The 21,354-nt window shown below is 46.4% G+C and overlaps 1 protein-coding gene across 1 annotated transcript in view; it reads left to right on the top strand.

Annotated features, from left to right (window-relative positions):
* LOC134350351 (uncharacterized) overlaps nucleotides 1-21,354 on the top strand; it is a 135,275-nt gene that overhangs the window by 23,566 nt on the left and 90,355 nt on the right. Inside the window, exon 3 of the mRNA XM_063055428.1 lies at nucleotides 87-7,154. Within this exon, the coding sequence (XP_062911498.1) occupies nucleotides 87-896 (810 nt within the window). The 3' untranslated portion in view covers nucleotides 897-7,154. The remainder of the gene's footprint in view (nucleotides 1-86; nucleotides 7,155-21,354) is intronic.

Genomic DNA, 21,354 nt, shown 5'->3' on the forward strand with positions numbered 1-21,354 from the left:
TCCCAAAACGTCCCAACTTCCCAGACTGACAAACTGCCATTTTGTGACACACCACGGAGGAATCAAATGTAACTCTTTCCTTACAGGTGCAGGCGTACCTGTTGGATGTCAAGAAGTCAATCAAGGCTCCAGCCATTGCACCGCAGCCGCCCAACCTGAGCAGTGCCACCGGGGTGGGGAAGGTGGAGAAGTTGCAGGAGGGGTTGTCCAAGATGGTGCTGGAGCAGGCCTGCTTCAGGGTGGAGCAGGCCAAGTCTCAGCTGGACACCAGCAGGGAGAACTACCAGAAGGTAGCCGAGAGCAAGGAGAAGGTGACCAAGGAGCTCGATGAGGTGCTGCTGACCATGAAGAGGTGCCAGGTGAAGGAGGTAGACTACGACACCACCCTCAAGCTGCTGGTGACAGGTCTGGGCGCCCTGAGCCAGGTCAAAGCGCAGTGGGCAAAGATGACCAACTTCTTCCAGATGATGTCCAACCTGATCCAGGTCTCCCTCAATGATGCCGTCACCCAGTTTGCCAGCGACAGCGAGGGCTGTGAGCTCATCCCCGGCTACACCCAGGATGCTTTCGTCAAGGATATGATCTACACCGAGGCCTTCCAGGCCTGCAGTGTGGCCAGCCTCTGCCACCTCATCGCCAGCACTTATGTCGACGTCTCCGCGAAGCACCTGATGGACCAGGTCACCAGCCTGGAGACCTACATCAGCCTGAGCCCCTCGGACCCCCTCTTCAACGTGGAGCGCTCCAAGTTCCAGGAGGGCTACACAGTCGCCCAGGAGGCCGTCAGGCAGCTGGTCCTGAAGAACAAGGAGGAGTTCGAGGCCCAGATACAGCAGAGGATTGACCGCATCAACTCGACGCTGCAAGAGGTCACGCCTTTGGCAATGAAGCAGTAGGTCACAGTCGTCCAGCACCACCTCCCCGCAACCCTACCCCACCCCCAGCAGCCAGCCCTCCACCGGTTTCCAGGCAAGAGAGTGTGAATGAGCTGCCATGCAGTGCAAAACCAAGTAGAGCCTTGCCTTGCGCACTGAGCACCGAGCAGGTCAACACCTGGTTGGTCATGGTCCCCTCCCTCCCTGCCCCCGGCCGCCAGGTCACCCCTCGGGGTTCTGTGCGCAGACTGACAGATATGACGACTCCTTGATGCTGGGAGCCAGGTGCTTGCTCAGTGCCTACACCATGGTCCTTTCTCGGCAGGTGCCAGGGGTTGTCTGGATGTCCTACGGCAGAAAGCAATTTCCAATAATTCCCAAGAAAGAAGCACGGTAGCTTCATTTGCCACGTGTACATTGAAACATACAGTGAAATGCATCGTATTGTGTCGGGTCAAACCAGAGAGGGCTGTGCTGGAACAGCCCCCAAATGCCACCATGCCGCTGGTGCCAGTATAGCGTGCCCACAAATGACTAACCCTAACCCGTCCATTTTGTACTGGGGAGGGGGGAACCAAAGCACTTGGGGGTCACAGGGAGAGCATGCAAACTCCTCAAAGGCTGTGCCGGGAGTTGAAACCCAATCTTCATTGTGAAGTGGTGTGCTGACCGCTACTCAGCAGTGCTGCCCCTCTTGTAATGACCAAGCTGGACATCCCATTGGCAGTCCCTCCTCCCGATTCAAGATGGGGAAGAGGTTTGTTTTACAGGTGCAAATGGATTTGGTCCTCCGGCACGTGATGACCCCATTACCTGTAGCACTGACGAAGGTCTTGCACGGTTCCCTCCTGCTGACGGAAGACGTGCTGTGTCCTGGTCTAGGCAGACACAACAGCAGTGTTATCGTTATTGAGTCGGACCCAAGGCACTGCCCAGCATCGAAACCACTGCCTAGCATTTCCATAGCACCTCTTGTGTCCTTGAGAGATCCCTGTGCTCTACTGCTGCTAAAGTACTTCCCAGTTTAGAAGTACTTTGCTACAATGTCAGCTTGGCAGCCATTCTGTGCACGGCAGAGGTTCTTGGCGTGTGGCATTGATTTGGAGAATGCTGGGGGAGCTCTCTGCGTTCTGGAGCCGAGACTGTGGGAACCTCTACGGAGGCAGATCACGGACAAAGTCGCAGTAGAATGGGCCATCTTTCAGTTTGTTGGTCGCACCATTGAAATGCGTAATTTGCGTTAACGGCCAACACGCACAAGGACTTGCGGGGGGCGGCCTGCAAGTGTCGCCTCACTTCACTGGGAACGGCCACCACTGAAGTAGCAACCCAGCTAAGACCAGCGGAGCGCTGCTCGTCACACCGTACCCTGTGAATGAATGGTTAACTCCAGAAACCTTGTGACAATCCCAGCCCAAGTGTCAGGTCACCTCGAGGTCGACACGGGCCTACCGTCCGTGTGAGTTGGAGAGGAGATGTGATGGGGTATCAGTTTTAAGAGGTAATCTGTAGAAGCCACATTAGTGGGGTTGGGTGAACTGTGTTCACCTTGGTCACCCAGGCCTCCCAAAGCACGACTCCCCTCAAAATTCCCACACCGATCTGTTTGTCCTCGGCCTTCTCCACTGCCAGGGTGAGGCAAAGCTCAAATTAGGGGGACATCTGGGATGTACTCTGGGTACTTGGAAATGCTGGCTCCAGCCTCTCTGAAAATGTGGAAATGAGGCAAAACAATATTTGCTCCCAACATGAGCGGGCCACTGAACACATGTCTCTGGCCCCAAAGGAATGCTTCAATAAATAATCTAAAAGCACTTCTCTGTTATTATTTTCTGTGTTTTTTTTCTACTTCCATCTGCTCCAGTCTGGCCTGTGGATCAGAATCAGGTTTATAATCATTGACAGATTGTGTGTCAAGAGATTTGTTGTTTAGCAGCAGCAGTACAATACAACAAGTAAAATGTACTAAGAATTGTAATTAAGAAATATATTTTTTAAAAGTGCAAAAAAAGAGCAAAAGTAATGTTCATGAACTGTTTAGAAATCTGATGGTGGAAGGGAAGAAGTTGTTCTTAAACCATTGAATTTGTGCCTCCACCCTGATGGTCGTGATGGGAAGGTGCTGGGGAGGCTGGTGCCCGGGATGGAGCTGGTTGAGTCTACAACCTTCTGCAGCTTTTTCCGATCCTGTGCAGGGGTCCCTCCATACCGGACGGTGATGCAGCCAGTTAGAATGCTCTCCATGGTACATCTGTAGAAATTTGCCAGTGTCCTTCAAAGTTCTCAGTACGTTTATTATCAAAGGATGTATATATTATACAACCTTGAGATTTCTCTCCTTACAGGCAGCCACAAAGCATGAAACCCAAAAAACCATCAGACACCCAGTGTGCAGAGGGAAGAAAAACATAAACCGTGCAAACAATAAAAGTAAGCAAATAGGCTTCAGAGCGAAAGTGAATCCACAGAAACAAAGCCCGGAGCAGTTGGAGCAGGCCCGGAGCCTCAGCCTTTCTCAGCTCATCACACAGTGGAGCCAAAGGGTCACGGAGCTTACAGATACAAGGCCCGGAGCCTCAGCCTCAGGTCATCACACAGTAGAGCAAAGGGTTGCGGAGCTTACAGACACCAGGCCCGGAGCCTCAGACTCACTGCAGCGGAGAGCAGAACTGGCCCAGCGCTCGTCTCCGGTCTCAATCCATCTGGCCCAGCATTTAAATTGTCCAAAAATTGGGTTGTCCTTCGCTTAGGACCCAGGCCCTGTCACATTGATACGATCTGGGCCTGGGTTTAGCTGGATGGGCTCAGAAACTCCTCCATAACAAGATATGAAACAGGAGCAGGAGTTGGCCATCTGTCTCGTCAGGCCTGATCTGGCGATGGACTCATCACCTTCCTGCCTTTTCCCCATAACCCTTAATTCCCTTACTATGTTAAAATCTATCCAGCCTTGCCTTAAATATATTTACTGAGGTAGCCTCCACCGCTTCATTGGGCTCCACACTCTTCAATTCTGTCTCAACCTTCTTCCAACCACTTCTCTTCGAACGTGCCTTGACCTCGCTCTGATCTTGCACTATACCTGCACACCTTGATCCTCGAGTTAGCCTCGCCTTCACTCGCCTCTTCATCGTTTGTGCTCACCGTTTACCACAGTTTCCACAGAAAAAGTGTTATTGGTGACATTTAAAAAATCTCCACAAACTCCTAATAAAATATAGCTGCTGTCGTGCCTTCTTTGTGATTGAATCAATATTGATGTAAGGATGTCAAAGGTTACAGGGAGGAGGCAAGAGGATGGGGGTTGAGAGGGAAAATAAATCAGCCGTGATGGAATGGTGAAGACCTGATGGCCTAATACTGCTCCTGTGTTTTATGGTCTCATCAGCTGCCCCAAGATTCTTTCTCCCACCAATATTGAGGGACAATGACCTACACATCTATACGGTGTGGGGGGAAACAGGAGCACCTGGAGCAATGTTCTGGTGGAGGGTGCTCAATCTGAAACTTCTACTGTCTCTCCAGAAAGCTGTGTTTTAATTTATTCGTACCGGTTCATAGATGTACGATTGTTCCTTGTGTTTGGGGAGGGTGGTGCGGAGGAAGTGCTCCCAATGTAGTGCATCTTACTGTGAAACTGGGTATCAAAAAACATTTATTACAGGTTCTTTAAGGTTGTTGTAATCGGGGTGGTAATAGGAACAAGCTCCCACTGCCTATCAGATGCTCCCAATGTTGTGCATCTTAAATAGCCTCTGACAACCAAGTCTGGCTCCTGGCCTTCACATGTGGCTTAGCTACGAACCCTGACGGAACTGTTTACTGGTGCCATAAAACCGGTCACGTCAGGCAGATGGGGCTCGTCATCCATGGCAATTCTTCTGAGAAGGAAAATTGATCTCAAACCTCTGCTGTCTTGTGGTTTTACCCACTCGTGGCAAAGGCTTTGGGAGTAACCCCCAAGGGGAAAATCTGGAGCTGGATTTCCTAAGGCAGGTCAATGCTGGCTGGTAACTCCTGTGACACTGCTGGTGCCAAACTCTATCGGTCTCTGCCATTCCCTGGGATTCATCAGCTGCATGGCGAGGGGAGCCTGCTACATGGGCAACAGCTTGCTCTTCGTATCGTACTGCCCTGGCTTTCGTATCACATAGGCAGCCGGGACACAATATTAGTGGTCATTCGCAACACTCACAACACGCTGGAGGAACCCAGCAGGTTGGGCAGCATCCGTGGAAAAGATCGGTCGACGTTTCGGGCCAGAACCCTTCGTCAGGACTGTAGGGGGAAGGGGCAAAATAATCTGCAGATTATTTTGTGTTAGCGTGTTGTGAGTGTTGCTTTGACCCCAGCATCTGCAGATTATTTCGTGTTTATCAGTGGTCATTCCCTAGCCAACGTAGGGACTCCAATATGTGATTTAAAACAGGAACTGCTGGAAACATTCAACAAGTCAGGCAGCGTCTGTGGAGAGGGAAGGCGGTTTAACGTTCCTGGTTCAGAGCCCTCTCTCAGAATGAGGAAAGAGAAGGTAAATTGGTGTTAAATTGAAGAGTTGGGAGGGACGGCTAAGACAAAGGGAACATCCCTGATAGAGCAAGGTCACAATTGCCACGGGGATCATCTGTAAAAGTCTAGTCAGAAAGCTCGTTCAATGCAGGAAGTGACTTTTGGCCCATTGAGTTTATACTGCCAACTGAGCACCCATTTACACTCAACCCACTGTGTGGACTGGGCACAGGTGACGTGTAAGCACGATAGAGGAGATCACGCAGTGCACAGTGAGTGTGTTACAGCAGAGGGCATGGGAGGGTCGTGAGGAGTAGGTTTCAATGGGCAGAACTGCCGGAGGAAATGGTCGAGGTGGATACAATGACAATTTAAAAGACATTTGGACAGGTAAATTGGTTTATCATTGTCACATGTATTGAGATACTGTGAAAAATGCTTTTCCACCCAACATACAGATCATTTCATTCCCACAGGCATTGAGGTAAGAAATGGGAAATGTCTAATAACATGGTGCAGAACAAGGTGTTACAGTTACAGAGAAAATGCAGTGCAGGCAGACAATAAGGTGCAAGATCATTATGAGGGAGATGGAGAGGTTGAGGGTCCATCTCATCATGTTAGTCATGTCAATGGTCTTATAACAGCGGGGTAGAAGCTGTCCTTGAGTCTTGTGGAATGTGTAATCAGGTTATTGTGTTTTCTGTTTCATGTAGCACCATGGTCCTGAAAAACGTCTTGTTGTTACTGTGTACTGTACCAGCAGTTATTGTCGAAATGACAATAAAAAGTGACGACTTGACTTGAGAAGAGACAATGGTTGGGGTCTTTGGGGGAGGGGAGAAAAGACAATGCCATTGATTGTGTTGGCTGCCTTACCAAAGGAATAAGACCACAGAAGGAAGACCGGTTTCTGTGATCTTCATTGTCCTGGGGTCCTGAGCAAGACAGTTGCATACCAGGCTATGATGAATTGGTACATGGATAGGAACTATTTGGAGGGATAAGGCAAATTAAATTGGCTCATGTACATACAAACAATTCGATTTAGATTTCCGAATGGTGTATGTCTCTGACTATATGCACATCACCTCCCTTTTCTTTGATACCACCTATGCTCAGAGTAATTAACACGAGCCAGATATCTGTGGAGAAGCCCGCAACAGGTGGAAAAGGGAGGCTATGATCACCATCAGATCAACCGTGTCTTTACCGGATGCTGGGTCAGGGTGGATGGACTAAATGGACCCCTCCTGCTGCTAATTCGTGTATACACTTCCAGACTCACCTTGGTTCCTGAGAGTCATAGAGCACAATAGCACAGAAACAGGCCCTTGGGCTATCAAGTCAAATTAAGGAAATGTATCGTCATGCACCTTGGTAGAAAGAATAAAGGTGTATGTGTACGGGGTCTTTCTTTTGTTACATTTAAAATGGCGATTTTGTTATGTTAATCTGGGGAATGCGGCTTTGTTGTGTTTTAACGCTGCAGAGAGTTTGCGCTAACAGTTTGTTTTATTTTAAAATGAGATAACAAGGTTCTATTAGCCAATGGGTGGTTATGTATCGTTCTGTTTTCGGATGCCATGCTGTATGATATGAGTTTTGGCGGGGGGTCGGAGGAGAGACGAGGAAGACCGTGGACGTGCGGAGAGGCTCCGGTCGATCACTCCGGGTGGTCCCGAGCCGTGAGTCGACGGGATTCGGGTGGTCGTCTGAAGTCGAATTGAGCTCCAACGTAGCGCGCAAAGAACTTGGACTTTGATAAGTGTTGGCGCCTTTTTTTCCCATTACTTTCCTCTCTGTGTCAAATGCATATTAATGTCATAGAATTAGTAATATCTATAAAGTGCATTTGTTAAAATTTACTGGGTGTGCTGGCTGATGATTGATGTTTGTGATTGATTCGGGTGGCGACTGACCCGGTTTCTGAATAAAGTGTTTTTGGGAAAAAAAAGTGTTGAAGCAGGTGCTGGGCGGGATTTCCCCTAGACATACACGAGCCAATATAACGGAACGTTACATATGCAATACACAAAATGACTTCAGTACTGTGCAAAAGTATTACGCATCTTGGCTATGTACATGTGCCTAAGATATTTGCACAGTACTGTATGTAACACCCAGCTCCTGTACTCAATATGTTGATATATGAAGGCCAACTGCCAAAAGCTCTCTTTATGATCCTATCTACCTGCGATGCCACTTTGTTCTATGACACTCCTCAGAGCCCTAATGCCCACTACGTAAGTTGTACACTAGCTTGTCCTCCTAAAGAGCAACACCTCACATTTGCCTGCATTAAGTTCCATCTGCTGTTTCTCAGCCTATTTTTTCCAGCTGGTCCAGATTCCCTTTCATAAGCTTTGATACTCTTCTTTGCTGTCCAAACTTTGCGTCATCTGCAAGATTAAACATCCAGTTTGCTAAGTTATCATCCAGATCGTTGATATAGGTAACATATAATATCAGATCCAGCACTAATCCCTGCAGCACACCGCTAGTCATAGGCCTCCATTTAGAGAGGCAATCATTTACTACCACTTTCTGGCTTTTCCTGTAAGATTAATATATAATCCAATTTAATACCTTATCATGAATGCTATTATTGACAAGCCTCCCTTGCGGGATCTTATCAAAGACTTTGCTAAAGTCAATATAGACAACATCCACTGTTTTGCCTTCATCCACTTTCCTGACAACTTTCTTGAAAAGCTCAGGGAAAGTTGCTCAAGATTGATTAGGCATGACGTACCACACACAAAACTATGTTGACTATCCCTAATCAGCCCCTGTCTATCCAAGTGCTTACATATCCAGTCCCTTAGAATACCTTCCAATAACTTACCCACAACTGATATCAGGCTCATCAGCTGATAATTTTTGACTTGTTCTTAGAGCCTTTCTTAAACAATGGAACAACATTAGCTATCCTCCAGTCCTAGACAATAAAATAGCCATCCGTTAGTCTCGTGAGACCATGGATTTGCGCCTTGGAAGGTTTCCAAGGCATAGGCCTGGGCAAGGTTGTATGGAAGACCGGCAGTTGCCCATGCTGCAAGTCTCCCCTCTCCACGACACTGATGTTGTCCAAGGGAAAGGCATTAGGACCCACACAGCTTGGCACCGGTGTCGTCGCAGAACAATGTGTGGTTAAGTGCCTTGCTCAAGGACACAACATGCTGCCTCAGCCAAGGCTCGAACTAGCGACCTTCAGATCACTAGACGAACGCTTTAACCACTTGGCCACGTGCCAACACTCCTAGACAATAAGACCACAAGATATAGCAGCAAAATAAGGCCATTTGGTCCATTGACCTGGCTGATCCATTTTTCCTCTCTGCCCCAATCTCCTGCCTTCCCCCCGTATCCTTTCATGCCCTGATCAATCAGGAATCTATCAACCTCTGCCTTAAATATATATATATATATATATATATAGACTTGGCCTCCACAGCTGCTTGTGGCAACGATTTACACAGATTCACCACTCTGGCTAAAGAAATTCTTCTTCATCTTGAAAGGATGCTCCTTGATTCTGAGGCTGTGTCTTCTGGTCTTAGTCTCCCCCACCACAGGAAACATCCTCTCTACATCCAATCTATCGAGGACTTTAACCATTCGATAGGTTTCAATGAGGTCACCCCTCATTCTTCTGAGTTCCAGTGAATACAGGCTCAGAGCCATCAAACGCTTCATATCCTGGAATAATTTTTGTGAACCTTCTTTGAACGCTCCCCAGTTTCAGCACAGCCTTTATAAGATAAGGGGCACAAAACTGCACACAATTCTGCAAATGAGGCCTCACCAGTGCTTTAAAACGTCTCACATTATATCCTTGCTTTTATATACTAGTCCTCTTGAAATGAATGCTAACCTTGCATTTGCCTTCCTTAGCACAGACTCAACCTGCAAATTAACCTTTTGGGAATCTTGCACAATGACTCCCAAGTCCCTTTGCACCTCAGCTTTTAGTATTTTCTTGTCATTTAGAAAATAGTCAACCCTTTCATTTCTTCTACCAAAGTGCATGACCATACACTTCCCAACACTGTATTCCATCTGCCACTTCCTTGCCCATTCCCCTAATCTGTCAAAGTCCTTTTGTAGCCTTTCTACTTCCTCAAAACTACCTTCCCCTTCACCAACTTTCATATTGTCTGAAACTTTGCAACAAAGCTATCAATTCTATCATCTAAATCATTAACGTGGAAGGTAAAAATAATTGAACCCGACACGGGCCCCTGTGGAACACCACTAGTCGCCAGCAGCCAACCAGAAAAGGCACCCTTACTGGAGAACCTCTGCAATTTCCACACAAGCCTCCCACAAAGATCCGAGGGAACCCCTTGTCAGGCCCTGGAGATTTATCCAACCTAATTTTCCAAAGACAGCAAACAGTTCGCAATTGCTTGTTATGTGACTACAACCAACAAAACACCATTCCTCTGGACCACAGTGCGCCCACAAAGCATATATCACACACAGCACAAAAAACAAAATAGTACCATAAGTAAGTCAATAAATATAATTCAGAATGCTTGTAGTGCACAGCACAGGTAAACAATAAACAGCTCACAGTCCTAGTGACGAGACCTCAGTGGTGGCAGGGTATTCATTAGTCTCACAGCCTGAGGGAAGAAGCTGTTACCCAGTCTGACAGTCTCATCTCCTTCCACCTTAGGCCACGAACTTATCAATCACCTTTGCTGTGGACTCTTTCTGAAGGTCCAAGATCTGTATGCTCCACAACCGCTGGACTAAGTAGGTTTTCTAAAACTGACTCCTTCTACCTTGGGCCACGAACTGATCAATCACCCCTCATAAATGTCACCATATAAAGCTCTGGAATTCATTTTCTTGCAGGCATACTCAGTAAATCCAAGAACCATAATAGAATCAATGAAAGACCACACCCAACAGGATGGACAAACAAGCAATGTGCTAAAGACAACAATCTGTGCAAATACAAAAGAAAGAACAATAAAAATAACTTAAGCAATAAGCATCAAGAATAGGAGATGAAGAGTTCTCGAACAGTGAGTCGATAGGCATCTGCGGCTGTCGTTGTGTCTTCCCGTGCCCCATGGCACATCGGGCAGCAGCTTGCCACTTCTTTAGCATTTGTTTTTCATGAGGCTGAGTTGCTGGCTAAAAGCTCAACCCAGCATGGATGGATAGTGAGCAAGGAACGGCTGGGTTCAGACCAGGGACAACTCACCTTGAAGTCCAGTGTGGATGCTACTGTAGGTGCTGTAAACTATTTTGCCAGTAGGCAAATTGGAGTGGAGCTGAGTCACTTCCCAGGTACGAGTTGATACGTTTCATCACCCAACCTCTGAAAGCACTTCTTCACTGTGATTAAAAGACTATATTTGTGATTCTTAATTTGACTGAAGGGCTAGTAAAGGAAAGAACCAAAAAAAAGGAAAAGAGCCCATTCACATTCAGATCTTCACAAGTTGGAGCTCAAAGTTTCTCCATAGTCACCAATCCTCAATCGATCTCACACTTGGCTCCATCAAATCACGATCCCGTTCCGGGTCGAATTCCACAACATTTTCTCTCCTGTGCCTTTCCTCTTCATCTCCCCTCAAACAAAAACCCCAACCCCTTAGTGTCCCTCACCAGAGAAACCTTACCTTAATTCGACCATCCTAATTGGATGGCATAGATTTCTCCTCATCTCTTATCTTCAACAGTAACTCAAACAAGCTGAAAACAGAACAGACTGTTCTTACAGAGCAGCTGAATGTAGTACAAACAGTATAACAGTAACAATATGAACCAGGGCATTACAAATGGTTTTACTTTGTTGGAGCTGATTGCATTCAACCCCTGCTAATCTGTTGAGCATCCTTCAGTGATTCAAGTTTGGTCCGGGATGCTATTTTGCACGTGAAATGGTTTTCTGGAGATCGTTAAAGTCAAAGTGTTTTTGTTATCAAAGTACACATATTCTACCTTGACAATTTTGTTCTTGTAGACATTTACAAGAAAATGAAGAAATACAATAGAAATAGAAACTACACACAAAGACTGATAAACAGCAAATATGGTATAGAAGGCAAATCAGGCAAATAATAAAAAAGTAAGTAAATAAATAAACAAACAAATACGGTCACAGGCAGAGCAGTCACCGCATCGAATCGTGATGGGAAGATCAGTTGCCACACTGAGCCGTTATGGGCAAAGCAGTTGTCACACTGATCCATTACAGGAAGAGCAGTTGCCACACTGATCCATTACAGGAAGAGCTGTTGTCACACTGATCCATTACAGGAAGAGTTGTTGTCACACTGATCCATTACAGGAAGAGCAGTTGTCACACTGATCCATTACAGGAAGAGCAGTTGTCGCACTGATCCATTACAGGAAGATCAGTTGTCGCACTGATTCATTGCAGGAAGATCAGTTGTCACACAGAGCTGTGATGGATCCAGACAGAATGTTTTCTCTATTGCATCTATAGCCTCCTGGCCACCCTCAGGGTCACTTGGCTCACTGTCATCTCAGAAAACAGCCCTCCGCCCCGCCAAACTGGGTAATCAGTTTGTGTGGATGCTGTGTGATGTACCCCACCCTGCCCAAATAACAGACAATACACCAGATACGATTAAATGATTTACAGTTTATAGATATTACTGGAACTATATAATTAATAGAGAATAAAATATAAAAGGAAATTAAAAGGCGCCACACTTATCAAAGTGCAATCTCTTCATGCACAAATAGTTGGAGCTCAGAACCCTTCTTCTTCACCCTGCGACCCTTCAGACCACCTCAACCGGCCGCCTGGGACCGACAACAGTGGTTGACCAGACGCTCCACACGAGTCCATCTCTGTCTCCGCCTTCTCTCCTCGCTGAATGCCCTCCTCGGGGTCCGACCCCGTTAGCGGACATCACAGCACCTGGTCCATCCTCTGTCTCTCTCTCTCTCTCTCTCCCGCCTTCTGCCTCCAAAACCCCGCGCATACAAATCTTCCAGATACACCAAAATCATAACAACTATCCCAATTGGTTCGTAACATCTTCATATCACCGCCTAACCCAAAACAAGCTGCTAGCGCAAAACTTTCTCAGGGTTTAACATAACAAAGAAGCATTCCCAAGTATAACATAACAAAGAAGCCATTTCAATTAACCTACGCAGTAACATAAAGATTGGTAAGGGTTGATGGGAAGATGCCAATTTTCTTTTGTCTCCTGAGGAAGTAGAGATGTCTGTGAGGTTGCTTGGCCATTAAATCAAAGTGGTTGTTCCAGGACAGGCTGTTGGTGATATTCACACCTAGACTTGAGGAAGTAGAGGTGTTGGTGAGCATTCATGGCCAGGTTCTGGTTTTAGATAGTTGCAATGGCACCACTGAAGTTGGGCAACTGTTTACTGCTGATTAATAAAGCAAGAAATATGACTAAATCCTTTAATAATAACACTTTTTCAGTGCTAAATTAGGGTAAACTATCACCACAAACAATGAAGAGGCAAGAGAAGGCAGGGTTGACTCGAGTGTTGATCATTGCAAATTCAGAGCATGGCATGTTTGAGGAGAAGTGAAGTCAAGACACAGTTGAGATGGAGTTGGATTGAGCGATGCAGAGAGGAGTCGGTGGGAGGAATGTTGCAGCCCGCCCACCTAAGCCAAGAGTGAGGTTGGGTTGATCAAAGTGATGAGCTGATTTGGAAAGGTCGAGAATGACCCCGTTCTGGGAAGTGGTTTACAGGCCCAGAGTGTGTCACTGTGGTGGGGCCTGGTGTTTGGATGAACTAAATACCGGCCCACATAGACTGAAAAGGCAGGATGTCGGCACCGGAGGCGAGAGTCAGGCAGATTCCACTTGCTCTTCTGCGACATTGACTCCTCTCACTGGTACTGAGGCTGAGTGACTGCTCCGGGCTTCGTGTCTGCCGTGTGAGGAACCGAGACTGAGGCTCTGGGCCTACTCTGGCTGCTCTGCGATTCAGGCCTATGGACTCAGTTTGGTTCAGAATGCTCTCCTTTGCATGATTTGTGCCTTGTTTCCTCTCTTGATGTACATTGGGTGTTGATCTTGTAGTTTTTAAATTGGGTTCTTTCAGCTTTCTTGCTTAGTGGCTGCCTGTGAGCAGACGAATCACAAAGTTGTATAACTTATACATTTTTTTGTCGATAAATGTACTTTGAATCCTTTACATGGACGGACCAGGAGCAGCTGCAGTTCCTGAAGTGCTGCTTACCATTCTTCCGTCGAACCCCCGATATTCAGTCTGTAAGTCAACACCCCTGGGTGGTGACAGTCTGACTGGACAATTCCTGATCCCTTTCCCAGTAAGGCACCAGCTGGAAAACAACAGCCCAATCAGTGTCGGGAGCAGGCTACAGCAATGAAGTTGTTACAGGTTGTTTAAAAGCACAGAATAGACAAGGAAGCGGCCATTGTTGTGAGTAGGCCGGTGGTGAGAGTAGGAATGTCAGGCTTTGGCTCGAAAGAGGTGTTTGCTCTGAGTAAGTGTCTTTAAAATTCCCTGTTTTTTCCCTCTCACTGTACCAAGTGTAGTAAATGGCTAACAACAGGAATTCTGCAGATGCTGGAAATTCAAGCAACATACATCAAAGTTGCTGGTGAACGCAGCAGGCCAGGCAGCATCTATAGGAAGAGGCGCAGTCGACGTTTCAGGCCGAGACCCTTCGTCAGGACTAACTGAAGGAAGAGTGAGTAAGGGATTTGAAAGCTGGAGGGGGAGGGGGAGATGCAAAATGATAGGAGAAGACAGGAGGGGGAGGGATGGAGCAGAGAGCTGGACAGGTGATAGGCAGAAGGGGATACGAGAGGATGGCTGTTGTGTGTTCTTCATGCCGGATGTTAGAGTCACAGGAGACCCAGAGTCTCCCAGGATCTACATCTGAGTGAAGTGCATCCGGCTGCAGCTCCTTGAAGACCACGTTGGGGAACTGGAGCAGCAGCTGGATGATCTTCGGCTTGTACAGGAGAGTGAGGAGATAATCGATCAGAGTTACGGGGAAGTAGTCACCCAAAATTGCAGGAGGTGAGTAGCTGCGTGACTGTCAGGAGAAATGGAAATGTGAGTAGGCAGTTAGTGCACATCAGCCCTGTGGCTATTCCCTTCAACAATAAATATGCTGCTTTGCATACTGTTGTGGTGGATGAGTTCCCAGGGAATTTCCATGGAGACCAGGTTACTGGCATTGAGCAGGGGTCTATGGTGCAGAAGATAAAGAGGGAGAATGGGGTGCTCTAGTGATAGGGAACTCAATAGTGAGGGGAGCAGACAGGAGATTCTGTGGACGTGAACGGGACACCCAGATGGTATGTTGCCTCCCAGGTGCCAGGGTCAGGGACGTCTTGCACCTTGTCCACAACATTTTGGAGAGGGAGGGAGAGCAGCCAGATGTCTGGCTGGACTGAATAAACTGGACTGGTCAAAGAACACTGAGGCTGTCTACAAGAAGGGTCAGAGCTGTCTCTGACAAGGCGCTGGTGAGGCCTCACCTTGAGTATTCCGTACAGTCTTGGACCCCTCATCTTTGAAAAGATGTGCTGGCATTGGAGAAGTTTCAGAGGAGGATTCCGGGAATGAAAGGTTTATCATACAAGGAACGTTTGGTAGCTCTGGGTCTGTACTTGCTGGAATTTAGAAAGGTGAGAGGGAATGTCATTGAACCCTTTCGAATGTCGAAAGGCCAAGACAGAGTAGATGTGGAAAGGATGTTTCCCATGGTGGGGGAGTCTAAAACAAGTGGGTACAGCATGAGGATATAGGGGTGTCCAATTAAAACAGAGATGTGAAGAAATTACTTTCACTAGATGGAGGTAAATTTGTAGAATTTATTGGCATGTACATCTGTGCAGGCCAGGTCATTGGGTGTATTTAAGGCAGAGCTTGGTAAGTCCTTGACTGGACACAGTTTCAATGGTTGTGGGGAGAAGGCCGGGTAGTGGGGCCGAAAAGGGGAAAAATGGATCAGCCATGATTGAATGATGGAAAAGACTCATGGGCCAAATAGTCTAATTTTGCTCCTATGTCTTATGGTCTTAGGGTCTGAAAAAAGCCCACAACCTAGTTCCGTGGAACTGTCAGATCCTGACAGTGAACAAGGCTTGAACTGTGTTTGAATCATCCCTCCCTGTTCAACCATCTCAACTAGACTGGTTGAGAGCAGTTTTGTTGGCAGGGAGGCATGGTATGTCTTCATCTGAAAAATACCAGACCCAGTAAACAGGTACTACCAGTCTTGTACAGCTCCTGTTGTCAGACTATTGAATGGTCCCACAGCATTCTACCTCACTGTGGCTTTGCAGCTACATGCACTACACTTTCTCTGTAACTGTAACACTACATTCTGCAACATCGACAAAATGCTGGAGGGTCTCAGCAGGTCAGGCAGCATTTCTGCAGAGGAATAAACAGTTGATATTTCAAGGCAAAACCTTTCATCAGGACTGGAAAGTTTAGGGGAGAAGCCAGAATAAGAAGTTGGGGGTGGGGGGGGAGGAGGGAGGGGAGGGTTTTCCAGCTGGCAGGTTACAGGTTAGGGGGAGGGGGAATGAAGTGAGAAGCTGAGTGGTGACAGGTGGCAAAGGAAGGGGTGAAAGAAGAAGGAATCTGATTGGAGAGGAGAGCGGACTACAGGAGAAAAGGAAGGAGGGCAGGCAGCAGAGGGAGGTAATAAGATCATAAGATATAAGAGCTGAATTAAGCTCTATGGCCTACAATCTCTGTTTCACCATTTCATCATGGCTGATCCATTTTCTCTCTCATCCCAAGTGTCAGGACATCCTTTCTAAGATATGGGGCTCAAAACTGCTCATAATATTCCAAGTGAGGCCTCATCACTTCTTTATAAACCCTCAATAATACATCCTTGCTTTTATATTCTTGTCCTCTTGAAATGAATGCTAACTTTGCAATTGCCTTCCTTACCATAGACTCGACCTGCAAATTAACCTTCAAGGAATCAGATCTTTGAATTGTCTCTTCATTTAGAAAATAGTCTACACTTTTATTTCTTCTACCAAAGTGCATGACTATACACTTCCTGACACTGTAATCAATCTGCCACTTCTTTGCTCATTCTCCAATCTGTCAAAGTCCTTCTGTAGTCTCACTACTTCCTCAAACCTACGTATCCCTCCACCTATCTTCATATCATCTGCAAACTTTGCAACAAAGCCATCAATTCTGTCTTCCAAGTCTTTGACATATAATTTAAAAAAGAGCCATTCCAACAGAGACCACTGTGGAACACCACTAGTCACTAGAAGCCAACCAGAAAAGGCTCCCTTTATTCCCACTCAGCCACTGCTTTATCCATTCTAGTATCTTTTCTGCCATACCATGAGCTCTTAACTTGTTTAGCAGCTTCATGTGTGGCACCTTGTCAAAGGCTTTCTACAAACCCAAATACAAAACATCCACCGATTCTCCTTTGTTTAATCTGCTTCGTATTTCTTCAAGGAATTCCCACAGATTTGTCAGGCAAGATTTTTCCTTGAGGAAACTATTCTGATTTTGGCCTATTTCCTATGTGCCTCGAAATGCACCAAAACCACATCCTTCCAATTGACTCTAACATCTTCCCAGCCTCTGAGGTCGGACTAACTGGTCTATAATTTCATTTCGTCTGCCTCTCTCCCCGCTTAAAGAGTGGAGGGACATTTGCAATTCCCCAGTCTTCCCGAACCGTTCCAGAATCTAGTGATTATTGAAGAATCATTACTAATGCCTCCACGATCTCTTCAGCCACCTCTTTCAGAACAATAGTGTAGACTATTATCTAAATGGGGAGAAGGTTCGAATATTGGAGGTGCAGAGGGACTTGATGGTTTTGTGGCAAAGTTGTGCATGATACAAAGATAGGTGGAGGGGTAGTTAGTGCTGAGGAAGCAATGCGATTGCAGCAGGACAAAATGGAAGAATGGGCAAGAAAGTGGAAGATGGAATACAGTATTGGCAAAAGTATGATAATGCCTTTTGGTAAAAGGAACAATAGTGTAGACTATTATCTAAATGAGGAGAAGGTTCAAACATCAGAGGTGCAGAGGGACTTGGGAGTCCTCGTGCAAGATTCCCAAAAGGTTAACTTACAAGTTGAATCTGTGGTAATGAAGTTAAATATAATGTTGGCATTTATTTCAAGGGGAACAGAATTTAAAAGCAAGAAGATAATGCTGAGGCTTTATAAGCCCCTAGTCAGGCTGCACTTGGAGTATTGTCAATGGTTTTGGCCTCAGGTCTCAGAAAGGATGTGTTGTCATTGGAGTGAGTCCAGAGGAGGTTCACGAGGATGATTCTGGGAATGAAGGGGTTAACACGTGAGGACTGTTTCTTAGCTTTGGGCCTGTACGCAGTAGAATTTAAAAGAATGTGGGGGGATCTCGTTGAAACCTAGCGAATGTTGAATGGACTACATAGGGTGGATGTGGAGAGGATGTTTCCTGTGGTGGGGGTATCCAGCACAAGAGGGCACGGCCTCAAAAGTGAGCAGCTACCTTTTAGAACAGAAGCAAGGAGGAATTTTTTAATGCAGAGAGTAGTGACTGGGTGGAATGCTCTATCCCAGTGGAGGAGGAGGCCAGGTCCGTGGGTATATTTCAGGTGGAAGTTGATTGATTCCTGATTGGTCAGCATCAAACGATATGGCGAGAAGGCAGGTGTATAGGGTTGAGTTTGAAACATAGAAACATAGAAAACCTACAGCACAATACAGGCCCTTCAGCCCAAATTGCTGTGATGAACATGTATTTAACATAGAATTAACCTCGGGTTACCCATAGCCCTCTATTTTTCTAAACTTCAGATACCTGTCCAGGGGTCTCTTAAAAGACCCTATGGTATCCGCCTCCCACCACTGTCTCCGGCAGCCCATTCCACGCACTCACTACTCTCTGTGTCAAAAACTTACCCTAACATCTCCTCTGTACCTACTTCCAAGCACCTTAAAACTGTGCCCTCTAGTGTTAGCCATTTCAGCCCTGGGAAAAAGCCTCTGACTATCCACACGATCAATGCCTCACATCAACTTATACGCCTCCATCAGGTCACCTCTCATCCTCCATCACTCCAAGGAGAAAAGGCCGAGTTCACTCAACCTATTCTCATAAGGCATGCTCCCCAATCCAGGCAACATCCTTGTAAATCTCCTCTGCACCCTTTCTATAGTTTTCACATCCTTCCTGTAGTGAGGCGGCCAGAACTGAGCACAGTACTCCAAATGGGGTCAGATCAGGGTCCTATATAGCTGTAACATTACCTCTTGGCTCCTAAACTCAATCCCATGGTTGAATAAGGCCAATGCACCGTACGCCTTCTTTACCACAGATCCAACCTGCGCAGCAGCTTTGAGTGTCCTATGGACTCGGACCCCAAGATCCCTCTGATCCTCCACGCTGCCAAGAGTCTTACCATTAATACTATATTCTGTCATCATATTTGACCTACCAAAATGAACCACCTCACACTTAACTGGGTTGAACTCCATCTGCCAATTCTCAGCCCAACTTACATCATATCGATTTCCCGCTGTAACCTCAGAGCCTTCCACACTACCCACAACACCCCTGACCATCGTGTCTTCAGAAAAGTTACTAACCCATCCCTCCACTTCCTCATCCAGGTTATTTATAAAAATGGCCAAGAGAAGGGGTCCCAGAACAGATCCCTGAGGCACACCGCTGGTCACCGATCTCCATGCAGAATATGACCCGTCTACAGCTACTCTTTGGCTTCTGTGGGCAAACCAATTCTGGATCCACAAAGCAATGTCCCCTTGGATCCCATGCCTCTTTACTTTCTCAATAAGCCTTGCATGGGGTACCTTATCAAATGCCTTGCTGAAATCCATATACACTACATCGACTGTTCTACCTTCATCAATGTGTTCAGTCACATCCTCAAAAAATTCAATCAGGCTCGTAAGGCACAACCTGCCTTGGACAAAGCCATGCTGACTATTCCTCATCATTTTATGCCTCTCCAAATGTTCATAAATCCTGCCTCTTGGGATCTTTTCCATCAACTTACAAACCATTGAAGTAAGACTTACTGGTCTATAATTTCCTGGGATATCTCTAATCCCTTTCTTGAATAAGGGAACAACCTCTGCATTCCTCCAGTCCTCTGGACCCTCACCCATCCCTCTGATGATTCAAAGATCATTGCCAGAGGCTCAACAGTCTCCTGTCTTGCCTCCTACAGTGGACTGTGGTACATCTCATCCAGTCCTGGTGACATCCAACTTGATGCTTTCCAATAGCTCCAGCACATCCTCTTTCTTAATGTCTACATGCTCAAGCTTTTCCGTCCGCTGTAAGTCACGCCTACTATCGCCAAGATCCTTTTCCATAGTGAATACTGAAGTAAAGTATTCACTAAGTACCTCTGCTATCTCCTCTGGTTCCATACACACTTTTCCACTGTCACACTTGACTAGTCCTATTCTCTCATGTCTTATCCTTGTGCTCTTCACATACTTGTGGAATGCCTTGGGGTTTTCCTTAATCCTGTCTGCCAAAGCCTTCTCATGTCCCCTTCTGACTCTCCTAATTTCATTCTTAAACTCCTTCCTGCAAGCATTCTAGATCTCCAGCATTACCTAGTTCTTTGAGCCTTCCGTAAGTTTTTCTTTTCTTCTTGACGAGATTCTCAACAACCTTTCTACACCATGATTCCTGTACCCTAACATCTTTTCCCTGTCTTATTGGAACATAGCTATGCAGAACACCACACAAATATCCCCTGAACATTTGCCACATTTCTGCCATACATTTTCCTGAGAACATCCATTCCCAATTTATGCTTCCAAGTTCCTGCCTGATAGCCTCATATTTCCCCTTACTACAATTAAACGATTTCTTAACTTGTCTGTTTCTATCTCTCTCCAATGCTATGGTAAAGGAGATAGAGTTGTGATCACTATCTCCAAAATGCTCTCCCACTGAGAGATCTGTCACCTGACCAGGTTCATTTCCCAATACCAGATCAAGTACAGCTTCTCCTCTTGTAAGATTATCTACATATTGTGTCACCAAACCTTCCTGAACACACCTAACAAATTCCACCCCATCCCTTGCTCTAGGGAGATGCCAATCAACATTTAGGAAATTAAAATCTCCCAACACAACAACTCTGTTATTATTACACCTTCCCAGAATCTGTCTCCCTATCTGCTCCCCGATGTCGCTGTTACTATTGGGTGGTATATAAAATAACCCAGGAGAGTTATTGACCCTTTCCTTTTTCTAACTTCCACCCACAGAAACTCCGTAGACAATCCCTCCATGACTTCCTCCTTTTCTGCAGCCGTGACACCATCTCTGATCAACAGTGCCACCCCTCCCCCCACCTCTTTTGCCTCCCTCCCTGTCCTTTCTGAAACATCTATAGCCTAGCAGTCTAAGGAACCATTCCTGCTCCTGAGCCATCCAAGTCTCTGTAATGGCCACAACATCATAGCTCGAAGTACAGATCCACGCTGTAAACTCATATGCTTTGAACGCATCCCTTCTCTATCACCTGCCTATCCTCCCTCTCGCACACTCTACAAGCTTTCTCTATTTGTGAGCCAACCGCCCCTTCCTCCAATTCTTCAGTTTGTTTCCCACCTCCCAGCAATTCTAGTTTAAACTCTCCCCAGTAGCCTTCGCAAATCTCCCTGCCAGGATATTGGTCCCCCTGGAATTCAAGTGCAACCCGTCCTTTTTGTACAGGTCACGCCTGCCCCAACGAGGTGCCAGTGATCCAGAAATCTGAATCCCTGCCCCCTGCTCCAATCCCTCAGCCTACATTTATCCTCCACCTCACTCTATTCCTATACTCACTGTCACATGGCACAGGCAGTAATCCCGAGATTGCTACCTTTGAGGTCTTACTTCTCAACTTCCTTCCTAACTCCCTGTAGTCTGTTTTCAGGACCTTCTCCCTTTTCCTACCTATGTCATTGGTACCAATATGTACCATGACCTCTGGC

This window comes from Mobula hypostoma, chromosome 8, assembly GCF_963921235.1.
Source record: "Mobula hypostoma chromosome 8, sMobHyp1.1, whole genome shotgun sequence".
Lineage (NCBI taxonomy): Eukaryota > Metazoa > Chordata > Chondrichthyes > Myliobatiformes > Myliobatidae > Mobula > Mobula hypostoma.